Here is a 16,974-nt window from a genome sequence, read left to right as displayed (position 1 = left end):
TCAATATCCCTGATGAATATTGATGCAAAAATCCTCAACAAAATACTGGCAAACTGAATCCAGTAGCACATCAAAAAGCTTATCCACCATGATCAAGTGGGCTTCATCCCAGGGATGCAAGGCTGGTTCAACATATGCAAATCAATAAACGCAATCCATCATATAAACAGAACCAAAGATAAAAACCATACGATTATCTCAGTACATGCAGAAAAGGTCTTTGACAAAATTCAACAGCACTTCATGCTAAAAACTCTCAATAAACTAGGTATTGATGGGACATATCTCAAAATAATAAGAGCTGTTTATGACAAACCCACAGCCAATATCATACTGAATGGGCAAAAACTGGAAGCATTCCCTTTGAAAACTGCCACAAGACAGGGATGCCCTCTCTCACCACTCCTATTCAACATAGTGTTGGAAGTTCTGGCCAGGGAAATCAGGCAGGAGAAAGAAATAAAGGGTATTCAATTGGGAAAACAGGAAGTCAAATTATCCCTGTTGGCAGATGACGTGATTATATATTTTAAAAACCCCATCGTCTCAGCCCAAAATCTCCTTAAGCTGATAAGCAACTTCAGCAAAGTATCAGGATATAAAATCAATGTGCAAAAATCACAAGCATTCCTATACATCAATAACAGACAAACAGAGAGCCAAATCATGAGTGAACTCCCATTCACAATTGCTTCAAAGAGAATAAAATACCTAGGAATCCAACTTACAAGGGATGTGAAGGACCTCTTCAAGGAGAACTACAAACCACTGCTCAATGAAATAAAAGAGGACACAAACAAATGGAAGACCATTCCATGCTCATGGATAGGAAGAATCAATATCGTGAAAATGGCCATTCTGCCCAAGGTAATTTATAGATTCAATGCCATCCCCATCAAACTACCAATGACTTTCTTCACAGAATTGGAAAAATTACTTTAAAGTTCATATGGAACCAAAAAAGAGCCCACATAGCCAAGACAATCCTAAGCAAAAAGAACAAAGCTGGAGGCATCATACTACCTTACTTCAAACTATACTACAAGGCTACAGTAACCAAAACAGCATGGTACTGGTACCAAAATAGAGATATGGACCAATGGAACAGAACAGAGCCCTCAGAAATAATACCAAACACCTACAACCATCTGATCTTTGACAAACCTGACAAAAACAAGAAATGGGGAAAGGATTCCCTATTTAATAAATAAATGGTGCTGGGAAAACTGGCTAGCCATATGTAGAAAGCTGAAACTGGATCCCTTCCTTACACCTTATACAAAAATTAATTCAAGTTGGATTAAATACTTAAATTTTAGACCTAAAACCATAAAAACCCTAGAAGAAAACCTAGGCAGTACCATTCAGGACATAGGCATGGGCAAGAACTTCATGTCTAAAACACCAAAAGCAATGGCAACAAAAGACAAAATTGACAAATGGGATCTAATTAAAGAGTTTCTGCACAGCAAAGGAAACTACCATCAGAGTGAATAGGCAACCTACAGAATGGGAGAAAATTTTTGCAATCTACCCATCTGACAAAGGCCTAATATCCAGAATCTACAAAGAACTTAAACGAATTTACAAGAAAAAAAACAAACAACCCCATCAACAAGTGGGCAAAGGATATGAACAGACATTTCTCAAGAGAAGACATTTATGCAGCCAAAAGACACATGAAAAAATGCTCATCATCACTGGCCATCAGAGAAATGCAAATCAAAACCACAATGAGATACTATCTCACACCAGTTAGAATGGTGATCATTAAAAAGTCAGGAAACCACAGGTGCTGGAGAGGATGTGGAGAAATAGGAACACTTTTACACTGTTGGTGGGACTGTAAACTAGTTCATCCATTGTGGAAGACAGTGTGGTGATTCCTCAAGGATCTAGAAATAGAAATACCATTTGACCCAGCCATCCCATTACTGGGTATATACGCAAAGGATTATAAATCATGCTGCTATAAAGACACATGCACATGTATGTTTATTGTGGCACTATTCACAATAGCAAGGACTTGGAACCAACCCAAATGCCCATCAGTGATAGACTGGATTAGGAAAAGGTGGCACATATACACCATGGAATACTATGCAGCCATAAAAAATGATGAGTTCATGTCCTTTGTAGGGACATGGATGAAGCTGGAAACCATCATTCTCAGCAAACTATTGCAAGGACAAAAAACCAAACAGCACATGTTCTCACTCATACATGGGAATTGAACAATGAGAACACTTAGACACAGGAAGGGGAATGTCATACACCAGGACCTGAGGTGGGGTGGGGGGAGGGGGGAAGGATAGCATTAGGAGATATACCTAATGTAAATGACGAGTTAATGGGTGCAGCACACCGTCATGGCACATGTATACATATGTAACAAACCTGCACGTTGTGCACATGTACCCTAGAACTTAAAGTATATATATAAAAAAAGAAACTAAGTCAATAAAAGCATTTACATTTATTTGAACACTAAACACATTGATTTACTACTTATTCCCAGTTTTCTTATTTACTTATATAGGATCCATTCATTCATTTTACAAATACAGATTTTCAGAGTAAGAAGAGAGAATAATTCTTCTAAAAATAAAGGCATTACAATAGAATTTGCAAATCTAGGTACCACGTGGAAAGTCTCATCCGTTCCCATATCATTAACTGCTCATTTTCACACTAGTGACTTCCAAGTCCTTATTGTCAGCATCCTCTATCTTCCCATCTCCACTGGAGCATTTCCAACCTCCTGCCACCAACTCAACACATTCAGGGAGAAGAGGGCTGGTCTGGGACCACAGAAATCCTTGTTTTAATCTTGGAGGCAGTGCTCAGTATGAACTTAATGAATTGTTAAGTGAATTTGTTTTTTAAGAAAGTCAACAAGTAATGTATCCCCAGGCAATTTTATCTGATTTTTGACATTTAGATTGGTTTTCTATTACTTGGCAAAGAGAATGGCGTACAGTCACTCCTCTGGGGGTTCTGCATGAGGAAGTATCCATTATACATGCCGTTAAGCAGTGATCAGGTAGGGAGGGAAAGGCTTGGCCACATCAACTCTCCTTTGTGAAGCCAACAGCTCTCAACAAGGAGAATATAGTGCTCTGTAGAGCAGAAACATGAATAGGGCTGAGATCCTTCCTGGATGATCCCAGGCAGAACCCTGACCCTCATTCTCCAGGCCCACCTGCCCTCCATGGGGGCTCTGCATTACTGGGGAGAGGGCAGCCTCCTAACCACGTGGGTGAAGGATTGACTCCAAGGTCTTATCCCTGACACTCTTAAGAAAGCTCATAACTGCGGTTCCACCTGTGCCCCTGTCTTTTAAAGCCTGAGGAGGCCCTGGGAGATGGTTTGGCTTCCCATGCTTTGCCTTCCCATGCTTTGCCTTGGTTGCAGCTGTGATGAGGTATTTGGTGACCATGGTGATGTGATAGCTCCGCAGCTCTGCCAGGGCCTGCACACACTGGTTATAAGCTGTCAGCAAGTGGTCCTGTCCAGAGGACAGGATGTAGTCCCTCAGGGAAGGTGCTGAGTGGATGTCTTCTATGAAGGCCTTATGGGAAGGAGGCATGTAATCCCTCATTCTGTACAGAAAGTCAGCTGAAAGAAACAATACAGCATAATGTCATAGCTCCACGTGGAAATATAGCAGAGCTCGTCTGCTGCTTCTTTTTTATTTTTTATTTCTCTAGATAAGATCTTGCTCTGTTGCCCAGGCTGGAGTGCAGTGGTGTGATCTCAGCTTACTGCCACCTCTGCCCCTGAGTTCAAGTGATCCTCCCACCTCAGTCTTCTGAGTAGCTGAAACTACAGGTGTGCGCCACCACACCCAGCTAATATTTTTTTGTATTCCTTTTAGTAGAGACGGGTTCTTGCTATGTTGCCCAGGCTTGTCTTGAACTCCTAGGCTCAAGCGATCCACCTGCCTCAGACTTCCAAAATGTTGGGATTACAGGCATGACCCACGGTGCCCAATCTTCTCTGCTTTTTCAGACAAGAATGCACCAGAAACTGTTGCTGGTGTTCTAACTCAAATCTACCTTGGCCCTTTTGTTTGCAGACTTCACGTACTCAAATGTATATATCTAACAGTTGACAGGAGATGGAGAAGAGGAAACAAAGTAAGAACATCTCAGATGACAGAGTTGGAACTAGATTTGTTTGCCAATGTATAAATATTTACTACACAACAAATGTAAACAAAGTATCCCGTTGGTAGCTGCTATAAGGAATATCTTCAAATGTAGGACACAAACCCTTGAACTGACTAGCTGAATACTCCGGTGAATTTTGTTTCCTCAGTGCTTTGTTTTGGAGGGAGCACAAGAAAAGGAGAAAGTTATATAAAGCCCGTGAAGGCAAAAAAGACAAAGAATGAGTCACTGTTTTAGTAATAGCCTCTTGAAGCCAAGTGATTTAAAAATCAAATCAATAGATATTTATAGGAAATTCGTTATGGGTTTAATATTATGCATGGTAAGTAAATCAACCATTAACATCACCAAATGCCAAAATCCATGAAAAATTATGACAGTTTTAGAGAACTGACTTGAATCTATGACACTAAGTTCTGGTGATTCTTTTTCTTCTAATCCAACTTGCAAACTCCATAGTATGAAGTGTCTTTTTGCAACTGTTAAAAACTTAACTTGATCCTGGCAGGTAAGAAAATGAACAATTTCAAGCTTCCAGGGTGATAGATCTCTCTGCTGGTATAAATAGATTTGGCTAGAAGTTGCCCCATTTTGTGGGGAAGGACTTTCTTGGAAGAGCCCAGACCTGTTTCCAGCTGGCCCAGACTCATAGCCTTCAAACTCCACATCTCTCCCCCATTTCAGAAAAAGGAAGCTAGTGTCTAAAGATCCAAACCAAAGTGATAGTGAACAGTTGGAAGCAGAGCAACATTTTAAGATTTGGAAGTAAAACCCAAGATCAAGCTGAGATCTGATATTCCAATATTAATTGGCTTGACACAAAAACATTGGCAGTCATGCAGTTTCTTGGCTGACTTAGAGAAGTATAAACTTCATGACATTTTAATTTATATTTGGTTTTATCAATTGGTTAAAAAAAAAAAACACCTCTCCTCTTCCTCCCTCTACTCTCAAGGGAAAACAAAATGTCTGACTTACCACTTTCTTTGCTATGACGAATGCCTAAGAACTCATCAAAGGCCTGAAGCACTGTGCTCTGAGCTGCACTCCCGCCGGAGTATTTCAGGGGCTCTTGGGAAACTCCTTCATACATCAGCCCTGCAGGCATTGCTGGGTTGTCTTTCCATCTAAGCAAGAGAAAAGTGAGAGAGATGAAAGGGGTGCAGGGAGGTAACGGTATATTTTCTGACATGGAAACTGAGAGTGAATGAGAAAGGGAACATGACTTCAATGGTAATTTTAGGGTGAGGGATTGGGGGTATCTTTGTAGGGTAAGTACTGAAGCATCATCTTCACTCCAGCTTCATAACAAGCTATAAAATCACAGCCCTTTTCTTCCTCATCTAAAGGGTTATTCCAGAGAGGTAAAGGCTATTTAGAGAGGAATTTGTGGCACGGGTCCCAAGACATATTTATTGCACATACTCAGTTATAAAGATGTCCTCAGTGTTGATCAAAAGGCACATTTTAGGGGCTCTGGAAAAATCTTCACTTCCTTTGCTAATCTCAACCTTGATGACCAGATACTTTTTAACTCCGCCAAGTAAAGAGCTCACAAATATACACAAACACCCACAATTACATACACAGATACACACAAATGAACACACACACACACACACACACCTTTGCCCTTCCCTGAAACAGTGATAATTGTTAAGAAGTCATCACATTAAACTACCAATTCTGGATATTACTCAACTTTGTAATCTATAATGTACAGATGTTACCTGACTTTGAGGATGCCTTTATCAAATACTTTGTTGACCACAGGTATTGATAATAAGGATGGATAAGAAGAGTAACAGCAGGAAGCACAGAGTAAGCCTGTGCCTCACCAGAGGCTGAAGTCAGGGACATGCAGAAAGGCTGGGACTGGGCTGCCGGCCATGCTCTGTGAAGCAGCTGTTCTCCTCTCCTCCATTCCCTTCCCCCTTTCCTTCTCCTCTCCTCCCCACCTTCCCTCTCCTTTGTCTTCCTGATTCCTGTTCTTCACTGTTTTCTCTGAGTTCCCCCTCTTTATGCCTCCATCTGTTTTACTTATTTTCCTGTGTCTGACTTTGCATAGTCTTGAACAATCACAGTTTGTGGGGGTGACTTTATAATGTGTCCAAAACAAGAAAAAGCTCATGTCACATTTGCACCTACCATGCTGTATAGTTTATAAAGCATCTGCACATTCATTTTCTCATTTGACCTCTTGTGTGTACATCAGGACAGATTTTTGGAGTTTTTTTAATACTTCATTTCATAGATAAAGTAACAAAGACTCAAAGCAATTAAGGTTCCAGGGTCATACTGTTAAAGGAAGATAGAACCAGAACTTGATCCCCAAACTTGCAATTTTCTATCTTCATTTTTACAAGAACCCCATATGTGGATTTCCATTTTTACTAAGGAATATCATCTTTTCCTCCTATAGCCAGAAACAAGCTACTTTCTCTGTTATGAGTTTAAATGCAGATTCACATTGATGTTGCACATTTTTTTCTATAATTCTAAAAGTCATTTTGCTCAAGAGAAGGGACATACACACATACCATATACACATACAAAAGCCACAGACAGACTGCTGTGTTTGCTGTTCATGATATTTTTCAAATACTGCTCTGAGGCTGGAAGTGCTGTAAGGAGCCAGGTTGTTTTCACTGGGGGCGCTTTGGGTTGGCTGTGCTACAGCTTTCACTGGATAAACAGCACAGTGGCCTCTGCAATTGGGGCAACATCACTCTGAAAAGAGATGTGGTACAGAAAGCAGTGCAGGGGAATGGTGGGAAGAGGAAAGGAGAGGTTACTGCTGCCAGGTCCTGACAGGCTGCAGCTGTTAGGAGCAAGGCCTCTATCTCAAGCAGATATGGAATTTAATTTTACCTTTGCTATTTATTAACAGTGAGCCTTGGCTTAGTTCATTAACCTCTCTGAGCCTCAGCTTTCTCATCTGAGTAAATTAGTATCTCCCTTATTGGATTATTGTGAGAACTAATTAAAATAATACCTGCCCAGGGCCTGGAATATGTTAAGCATTCAGTGAATACTAGCCATTCTATCATATTCTTTAGAGTGAGTGGGAATCCCGGCTCCCCTTTCATTACTGTGTAACTTTGTACAAATCTTTCTGAACCTTAGATTTCCAGTTTGTATTTGCTTCCTCCAGCTGTTGAAAAATAAAATAGGCTCCAGAGAGGTTTTGTGATTTGTCCAATGTTAAGACCCTGATCTAATAAAGTTGATGAACAACATTTTATGGGGAAGAAACATGAAAGACATAACTGCTGTTGGGTGATATATGGGCACACATGTTCGGGTTTTTCTTTGTAATCTGGTTGATGGTCTTATGTAGTCATTTGGGGCTTTTTCACTAGCTCCTTCCCATCTTGAGTACTGCTAAATGTTGCACTCTCAAAGGGTCAGTCCGTGGACTGCTCACTGCTCTCAATTCCCAAATGGTCTTATCTAGCCTCATAGATTTAGAAAACAACTATATCCCAGCTGGATGGGGTGGCTCATGCCTGTAATCCCAGCACTTTGGGAGGCCCAGGCGGGGAGATCGATTGAGGTCAGGAGTTTGACACCAGCCTGGTCAACATGGTGAAACCCCATTTCCATTAAAAACACAAAAATTAGCCTGGTATGGTGGTGCACACCTGTAGTCCCAGCTACTCGGGAGGCTGAGGCAGGAGTATCGCTTGAACCCAGAGGCAGAGGTTGCAGTGAGCTGAGATTGTGCCATTGCACTCCAGCTTGGGTGAAAGAGCAAGACTGTGTCTCACAAAAAGAAAAAGAAAAGCCTATATCCTGACTATTTACAAATGTAAAAAGCTATTTACACTGATAGCTGGACCACTCTCCTATATTCCAGACCCATACATCCAACTGCCTACTTGATATGACTGTGTCCCCAAACTGATCTCCTGATTTCCTTTCTTCTTTGCTAAACCTGTTCCTCCTATAGTCTTCCTCATTGGAGTAAATGATGTCTCTGTTCTTTCAGTGAACCAGGACCCCAAAACCTGCAAATTACCTTTGACTCATATCTTTCCATCAACTTTGATTTCAGTATATATCCAGAATCTGACCATTTCTCAACACCTTTAGCCCTTGTACCCTAGTACAAGCCACCACCCTGGATTGTAATGATAGCTTCTTAAATATTTTCCCTGTTTCCGTCTTTATTCTTGGAGTTTACTTCCTACTCAGTCAATACAGAGATGATTTGCAACTGAAGGCAGATCACATTGTTATTCTTTTCAAAACGTGTCAGTGTTGTCCATCTCACTCAGAAAAGAAGCTGACAAAGCTCTACATGATCCTGTCTCTACTGTCACCTCACTCTTTCTTACTCTCCCCTGAGTGTTGCGGCCCTGCTGGCTTCCTGCAGCTCTTCCACCATGACCAACACGCTCCCACCTCAGGGTTATTGCACTTGCCATTCCTTCTTGGCGGCTCACTCCCTCACTTCCTCCAGGTATCTGCTCAAATGTCATAGAGGGCTGTGGCACTCTTGGACCACAATAAACAAGAAAATTTGGCCACTACATTTGACAGTCTCTAATACTCTCTATCCCGCTTTCCATTTCTTCATTGTGCTTACCATTGCAATGTATATTGTATGATGCTTTTAATAGATTTACTTGTGTATTAATTGTCCATCCCCCCCACCCACCGCATTGAAATGTAAGCTCCAGAGGGGCCAAGTTGAAGGTTGGTTTTACTGCTCTATTTCCAGCACCTAGAACTGACATGGGGTAGGCACTCACTAAATATGTGATAAATGAATGATTTAAAAATAGCATCCCACAAGTATGTATTATATATCCAGAATATGTAGACCCAAGCATAGTTCTTGAAAGAACGTGGCCAACTTAAAAGAGCCATCCAATGTCTCAAATGGCCAAGAGACATTAATCAATCTGCTTTCAGTGCCTCACCCTGAAGTGGATTTCCACAGTAAAGGTGACAGAGAAAACACCAGCATACAAGTCCAAAAAGATAAAAGAAGCACATCTACTTTCAAAACTCATGTTCTCTAGGTTGGTAATTCTAGTCTGAGGAAGGGAAATTGTGTTTCTTTGAGCAGCCCAAATATTGCTCCCATACATTCTCAGGTCCAAGCTGCTACTGTGAAAAAAGAGGAACTATTTTCCTTTCAAATATCTGTAGGCACAATTATTTTTAGCCTTTCTTGTAGCAACTTTCTAGCAACCCCAAGAAAATGAGAAGTTTTAGTGGGGAAAAAAAACGAGATGACTTTTTTTTTTTTTTGCAAAGGCTAACTTCCTCAAGAAATTGAATGTGAGTGGGAACTAAAGGGAATGAATATGTGTCATCTACACATGAAATATCTCCATTCTCCTAAATAAAAATGTTTTTTTAAAAAGTAAGCAAAAAGGCCAGGTGTGGTGGCTCATGTCTGTAATCCCAGCACTTTGGGGGACCAAGGTGGGCAGATCACCTGAGGTCAGGAGTTCAAGAACAGCCTGGCCCACATGGCAAAACCCTGTCTCTACTGAAAATACAAAAATTAGCCGGGCACTGTGGCAGGTGCCTGTAGTCCCAGCTACTTAGGAGGCTGAGGCAGGAGGAACTCTTGAACCTGGGAGGCAGAGGTTGCAGTGAGCCAAGATTGCGCCATTGCGCTCCAGCCTGGGCGACAAAGCGAGACCTCCATCTAAAAATAAATAAACAAATAAATAAATAAATAAATATAAATAATAAATCAAAAATAGGATAAATCAAGAACAAAAAAGCAAATTTACATTTTTCAAGACAATGCTAATGGGAATTCTCAGTAATCCAGATATTTTTGTCCATCTACACTTATTAATGCATGTAGGATTTGGTACTGGCCACTTAGCTACATGGGAAATATTTTGAGGGTAAGAAACAGAGGGGAGGCATTTATGTAAATCAAAGATAAAATGTGTCAATGACTCCGAATTTATTTTAATGAAAGTAAAATCACCTTCTAGTACACATCTAATCATGGGGATTTCAGAATATATAGTTCATCCTCATCAGATGCTTCTGACATAAAGAAGAAGTAGAATCAATTTATCCCTTGAAGGATACTGTGGTAGGTATAATTCTAAAAATGGTTTTCCAAGATTCTTATCATAATTCTTAGAACTATTAGTATTATGCTATAGCATGTCTGTCAGTATGATATATTATGGCAAAGGGGACTTTGCAGGTATAATTAAGGTTATTAATCAGTTGACCTTGACATAGGGAGTTATCTTGAATTACCTAGGTAAGCTGAATCTAATCACATAAGACCTTTAAAATCAGAGAGTTTTCTCTGGCTAGAGGCAGAAGGAGAGGTGAGAAGGAATCAAAGTGCTAGAAGGATTAGGATTGTCAGTGCTGGCTAGGCATGATGGCTCATGCCTGTAATCTCAGCACTTTGGGAGGCCGAAGTGGGAGGATCACTTGAGGTCAGGAGTTCAAGACCAGCCTGGCCAACATGGTGAGACCACATCTCTATGAAAAATACAAAAATCAGCCGGGCTGGTGGCGGGTGCCTGTAATCCCAGCTACTCAGGAGGCTGAGGCAGGAGAATCACTTGAACCCGGGAGATGGAGGTTGTGGTGAGCCGAGATCGTGCCACTGCACTCCAGCCTGGGTGACAAAGCAAGACTCTGTCTCAAAAAAAAAAAAAAAAAAAAGTGCCAGTGCTGAGATGGAAAAAAAAAACACATGACAAGGAATACTGGATGCCTCAAGAAGCTGAGAGCAGCTCCTGTCTGACAGCCAACAAGGAAACAGATCTCAGTTCTAGAACCACAAAACACTGAATTCTGACAACAACCTAAATGAGTTTTGAAGGGAATTCTTCCCCAGATCTTCAGTTAAGAGCCCAGCCCAATAGATAAATTGACTTCGGCCTTTTGCGACCCTAAATGGAAAAGTCAGTTGAGCTTGCCTATGATTCCGACTTACAGAATTGTGAAACAATGAATGCATATTGTTTTAAGCTGCTACATTTGTGGTAAATTGTTACATAACAAGGGAAAACATACAGATTTAGAGAGCAATGTGAAGCAAAAAGGGATTTTCCAGAATTGGGGTGCTTCCTAAATCCCAGTCTGTTTCTGCATCTATAGTATAAGCCTGCTATGTGGTAGCATGAAATTTTTTAAAATGGTCCATTTTTCTTTTACTAATCCTATCAAAGGTATACAGAGAAAGCCTAAATACTAAAACACACTCCCAGCTCCATTTCTGCACCCTTCTTTTTGTTTTCCCTTTCCCCCATAAACCATACACCCATTACTCTCAATCTTGGAAACCTTCTTGCTTCCACTCCGTACCCTCTACAAGGAGGATTCCCTCCCCACTCCCTCCCAGGCTGGACTCTGTTTGAAGTGCTTCACACGTCAAACCCACCCAATCTGGAGAAAATACTTGGTATGTGTTGCTACTCTGTCCTTGCACAATGTAATAATATAGATTTTTAGCATTTGCATGTCTCTTGCTGTATCCAGACACAGCTTCAGATTATTTCTATTGATAGCACTTCAGGTGTCTCCTAGTTAATAAGATGGCCCACTAGATGATATCTATTTGATATATTCACCTCATCCAGCCATTGCCTCCACCTTTCATTTTTCACTGTTTAAAAATTAAACAAAAACAAACCAGAAACTCTTAATTTCCAAAGTTAATAGGAAGGCAATCTGATTAAAACATGTCAAGGAAGGAATGGCTAATTTGTTTAAGCAAAGAGAGTATCTAAAAGTAGAGTTATCGGCCAGGCATGGTGGCTCAAGCCTGTAATCCCAACATTTTGGGAGGCCAAGGTGGGCAGATCACCTGAGGTCAGGAGTTCGAGACCAGCCTGACTAACATGGCAATACTCCGTCTCTACTAAAAATACAAAAATTAGCCAGGCTTGGTGGCAGCCACCTGTAATCCCAGCTACTTGGGAGGCTGAGGCAGGAGAGTAGTTTGAATCCAGGAGGCAGAGGTTGCCGTGAGCCAAGATGGCACCACTGCACTCCAGCCTGGGTGAAAAGAGCAAGACTCTGTCTCAAAAATAAAATAAAATAAAATAAAATAATAGTAGAGTTCTCTATGTGAAGAAATTTCAAGCCATGTGACAAAAGAAGAGTACTCAGAAAATACGAAAAAAATGGTTTGGGGTAGTGTCTTAGTTTGTTCCTGTTGCTACAACAAAATACATTGGACTGGGTAATTTGTAAATACAGATGTTCCTTAATTCACAATGGGTTACATCCTGATAAACCCAACGTAAGTTGAAAATATCGTAAGACAAAAAATGCATTTAATACATCTGACCTACCAAACACCTTAGCTTAGCCTAGCTGCCCTTAAATGTGCTCAGAACACTTACATTAGCCCACAGTTGGGCAAAATCACCTAACGCAAAGCTTATTTATGTCAACATGTTGAATATGTTATGGAATGTATTAAATACTGTACTGAATGTGAAAAACAGAATGGTTGTATGGGTACTCAAAGTAGTTTCTACTGAATATGTATGCTTTTGCACCAACATAAAGTCAAAAAATGGTAAGTCAAACCGTATTGAGTTGGGGACTACCCATTACAGAAATGTATTTCTCACAGTTCTGGAGGCTGGGAAGTCCAAGATCAAGGTGCTGGCAAGTTCACTGTCTGGTGAGGGCCTGGTCTCCACATCCGAGGTAATGCCTCAACTCCTGTGTCCTCACATAGTGGAAGGGACAAGGAATGGAAGAAAAAAGGAGCAAAAAGGGCCAAGTGAACTCCCTCCAGCCCCTTTATAAGGGCATTAGTTCCACTCATGGGGATTGTCTTCTCCTCTCAGAGGAGACATAATCACCTCCCAGAGGCCCCACCTTCGAATACCTCACCATCACAATTAGGTTTTAACATATGAATTTTGGAGGGACACATTCATTCAAACCATAGAGTAGCTCTTCCAGGAACTTTAGAAGAAAGCTTCGATGCTATCCAACTCTATACTACACTCCCCAGCCTTCTACCTGCCTTAATAATAAGAAGAAAAAGTAGATGTAAGTGATAGAACTGTGTGAGTGACATACTGTGTTTTTCTTCTTCTGTCATTGAGCTAGGATTCTAAGAAAAGTGAATATAAATGGATCTGAACTCCCTAGGAACAAACACTCTTAACTGAAATATTTAGCCCTCAGTGTTATTTGTTGTGCAGATGGTATTCCACTTCTTTTACCTGAGAGTGGATCCCTAGCAAGAGTCACTTGGTATGTTTCTTACGCTAGGAAGCTTCTGTCTCTTCGTCCCCTTATACATGCAGTCAATGCTACAGAGACTTCACACAGGAAAACAACTAAACTATACTTACCCAGAGAGAAAGATCCGGATGACTGCATAAAATATGTCTGGATCTACATAATCTGGAGAAGCAATCAAAATGTGAACTTTACTACAGGCAAAGAAAGCAATTGGTTACATGTGCATGGGCCCTGCTGCTCTCCCAGAGTTCCTTCCCTATCTGATATGCATGGAGACCTGGAATGAAAGCTGCAGCAACGGGGGATAGAATGTTCTCTTCTGCAGTTGCCCTCATGGGTGCTCCCGGAACTTCTAAACTATTCCATATGTTGCCCTTTGCTATTTGTGGTTCTTCCTTTCTCTGTACTTAATAATAACAACAAAAAAGAGAACAAGGCCATCTTTTAAAATTTCGTATTTTAAACAGGCAATGTTTGAGAAAATGAAGGAAGGGAAAAGAAGAAAAGCAGAGAGAATTACCTCTCTCAAGGTTTTCACAAGAGATGAAAACAAAATTCACCGATGCTTAACCGAAGGTCTGAATATTCAGTGAAGGATGCAAGAGCGGAGCAAGTGTCCCTTGCCCAGGGATTGCCACACTAGGTCAGAGACAGGTTCACTGAGCATCATGTTTAGCTACCTTCATTAATATAAACAACTATTTTTGATCTATTCCAATGTTTGAGGATAACTGATTCTTCCAGTTTACTAACTTGTATGTAAGGAAGCCTGCCCTCTTATTTGTACTAAATTTCTTTTCATCAACTTTTGAAGGTTGTTCTATTGTTTTCACGTAGTGGGACCCCTCTGAATTCTGTCACCTGGCATATGTCTATCTTACTGAGATCACTGTGTCTCTGTTTCTGAGATTATCTATCTATCTATCTATCTATCTATCTATCTATCTATCTATCTGTCTGTCTGTCTAATCTATCTACATCTTTATGTGAGGCCTAAATAACAACATCTATTTATCATCTATCTATCTATCATCTATCTATCTATCTATCTATCTATCTATCTATCTATCTATTATCTATCTACCTATCTATCTACCTATTTATCTACATCTTTTATGTGAGACCTAAATAATAACATCTCCATACCATCAACTTCCTTTTCCAACCAACATACGTAGTCTTTGATCCTATTTCTTCTTCCTGCTCCCTAATTTCTCTGAAGCGTCCATGAGCCTGGGTGACTCATGTCTTCCTTCAGCCTCCAGCCCTTCAGATGCTCCTTGGTGGTGTCACATTCTGTCTGCTTACATGTGACAATGCCCTATGCGCTAGATTTTTACTGGATCCTACTTCTACATCTTTTTTATTTGATGCTGTCTTTTCACCAATACTGCTAAGACACTACTACTTTTTGCTGAAGCAGAATGACAGGTGATACTTTAATATTTTGCCCAACTTAACATATTAAAGAAGGAAAAGTGAAATGACCATTTCAATAGGTGTGAAATATCTTCTATGTAAAATGATTTCAATAGATGTAAAAGAAATCCACTCATGATTAAAACAAACATGCAGAAAACTTCAGCTAATTAGGAATAAGAGATATTCTTAAATGGATAAAAGGAATCCACAGAAAGCCTATGGTGCGTATTATACTTAACAGTGAAATAGTAAAAGCAATCTTTTTTCAAATGTGAAACTAAACAAGGATCAGCACTTCCACTCAATACTGTGTTAGAGGTCCTAGCCAGGAGAATAAGAAAAAAATTATTAAAAAGAAATAAAAGTTGTAAATTTTATAAATGAAGAAGCAAAGCATGCTACTCAAACAATATGATTTATGAATAGAAAACACATATAATCTACTGATAATTATTAGAATGAATAATAGTGTTTACCAAGGTGCTAGATTTAAGGTTAATATTCAAATACCAACATCATTTTTGAAACTGGCAATGAACAGGTAAGAGGCAGGTAAATAGACAGACACCATATTTATTAGAAACAAAAATATCAAGTAACTATGAATAAAGCAGAAGATAGGTAAGCCCTTTATCTTGAAAGAAATTGAAGAAAAACTAGTAAATGAAAGGATATATTCTCTTTTTTTCATTTGTTTTAATTTTTTTTTTTTTTTTTTTTTTTTTGAGATGGAGTCTCGCTCTGTCACCCAGGCTGGAGTGCAATGGCATGATCTTGGCTCATTGCAACCTCCGCCTCCTGGGTTCAAGCAATTCTCCTGCCTCAGCATCCTGAGTAGCTGGGACTACAGGCGTGTGTCACCACACCTGGATAATTCTTGGGTTTTTAGTAGAGATGGGACTTTGCGATGTTGGCCAGGCTGGTCTCAAACTCCTGACCTCAGGTGATCCACCCGCCTTGGCCTCCCGAAGAGATATACTCTCTTATACCATGTTCATGGACAGGAAAACTCAATATGAATACCTAAAAGAAGAAATGTATTGAAGAGAAGAGTTCTCTGTCTGGATATATTTCAGGCCATGTGACAAAAGAATATTGAGCCATATGAAGAAATGATTTGAGGTGGTTTACCCAGGAATTTTAGTTATTATTTTATGCTATTCTCTGCCTCTCTTTTTGCCTTATTCATAATACAGAAATATTGGATAATCAAAATCAAGTCATTTTTCTCCAAATTAATGTAGACATTTAATAAAATTTGTACAAAATTTCCAACATAGATATTTTATTTTATTTATTTATTTATTTTTGGAGATGGAGCCTCACTCTGTCACCCAGGCTGGAGTACAGTGGCATGATCGCAGCTCACTGCACCCCCCGCCTGCCGGGTTCAAGCAATTCTCCTGCCTCAGCCTCCTGAGTAGCTAGAATTCAAGTGCCCAACGTCCAGCTAATTTTTGTATTTTTAGTAGAGACGGGGTTTCGTCAGGCTGGTCTCCAACTCCTGACCTCAAGTGATTTGCCCTCCTCAGTCTTCCAAAGTGCTGGGATTACAGGCGTGAGCCACTGTGCCCAGCTCCAACATAGATTTTTAAAATGGAACTTGGCTAGATGATTCTAACAGTCTATTATGAAGGTCTTAGTCCAGGATAGCACAAGCGATGCTGGAGGAGAAAAGCAAGGTGACGGGGTTTGCTCTACTTGAAAATGAGGAATACCACAAGGCTAGAGTTTTTAAGGCAGATGATATCGTTGCAGGAAAAGACAGATAATGAAACAGAACAGAGAGCCTAGAAAACACACCCATTCATTTTAGAAAATCTGACATAAGACTGTGCTAATACTGCAGGTTTGTGCTTATCCATAGAAGGGAAATACAATTTATTTCTCATCTCATACTACTTACAGATAATTATAAGTAGCAAGTAGTAATTATATGTGAATTAAAAACTAAAAAGTGAAAGACAAAACAACTTTAGAAGAAAATACATAAAAATGTATTTATGGGCCAGGCATGGTGGTTCACACCTATAATACCAGCACTTTGGGAGGCTGAGACAGGTGGATCACTTGAAGTCAGGAGTTTGAGACCAGCCTGGCCAACATGATGAAATCCTGTCTCCACTAAAAATACAAAAATTAGACTGGTGTGGTGGCACATGCT

General features: G+C 40.1%; 1 protein-coding gene across 1 annotated transcript in view; it reads right to left on the bottom strand.

The window, feature by feature from the left end:
* Positions 1-2,459: 2,459 nt before the first annotated feature.
* The window catches only part of IDO2 (indoleamine 2,3-dioxygenase 2), a 53,649-nt gene continuing 39,134 nt past the window's right edge, over positions 2,460-16,974 (bottom strand). Inside the window, exons 9-11 of the mRNA XM_054656458.1 lie at positions 13,499-13,550; positions 5,151-5,299; positions 2,460-3,618 (exon numbers count right to left, since the gene is read on the bottom strand). Of these exons, the coding sequence (XP_054512433.1) occupies positions 3,248-3,618; positions 5,151-5,299; positions 13,499-13,550 (572 nt within the window). The 3' untranslated portion in view covers positions 2,460-3,247. The remainder of the gene's footprint in view (positions 3,619-5,150; positions 5,300-13,498; positions 13,551-16,974) is intronic.

This window comes from Pan troglodytes, chromosome 7, assembly GCF_028858775.2.
Source record: "Pan troglodytes isolate AG18354 chromosome 7, NHGRI_mPanTro3-v2.0_pri, whole genome shotgun sequence".
Lineage (NCBI taxonomy): Eukaryota > Metazoa > Chordata > Mammalia > Primates > Hominidae > Pan > Pan troglodytes.
Note: the sequence above shows the minus strand (reverse complement) of the source record. Positions and strands in the feature narration are given on the sequence as shown.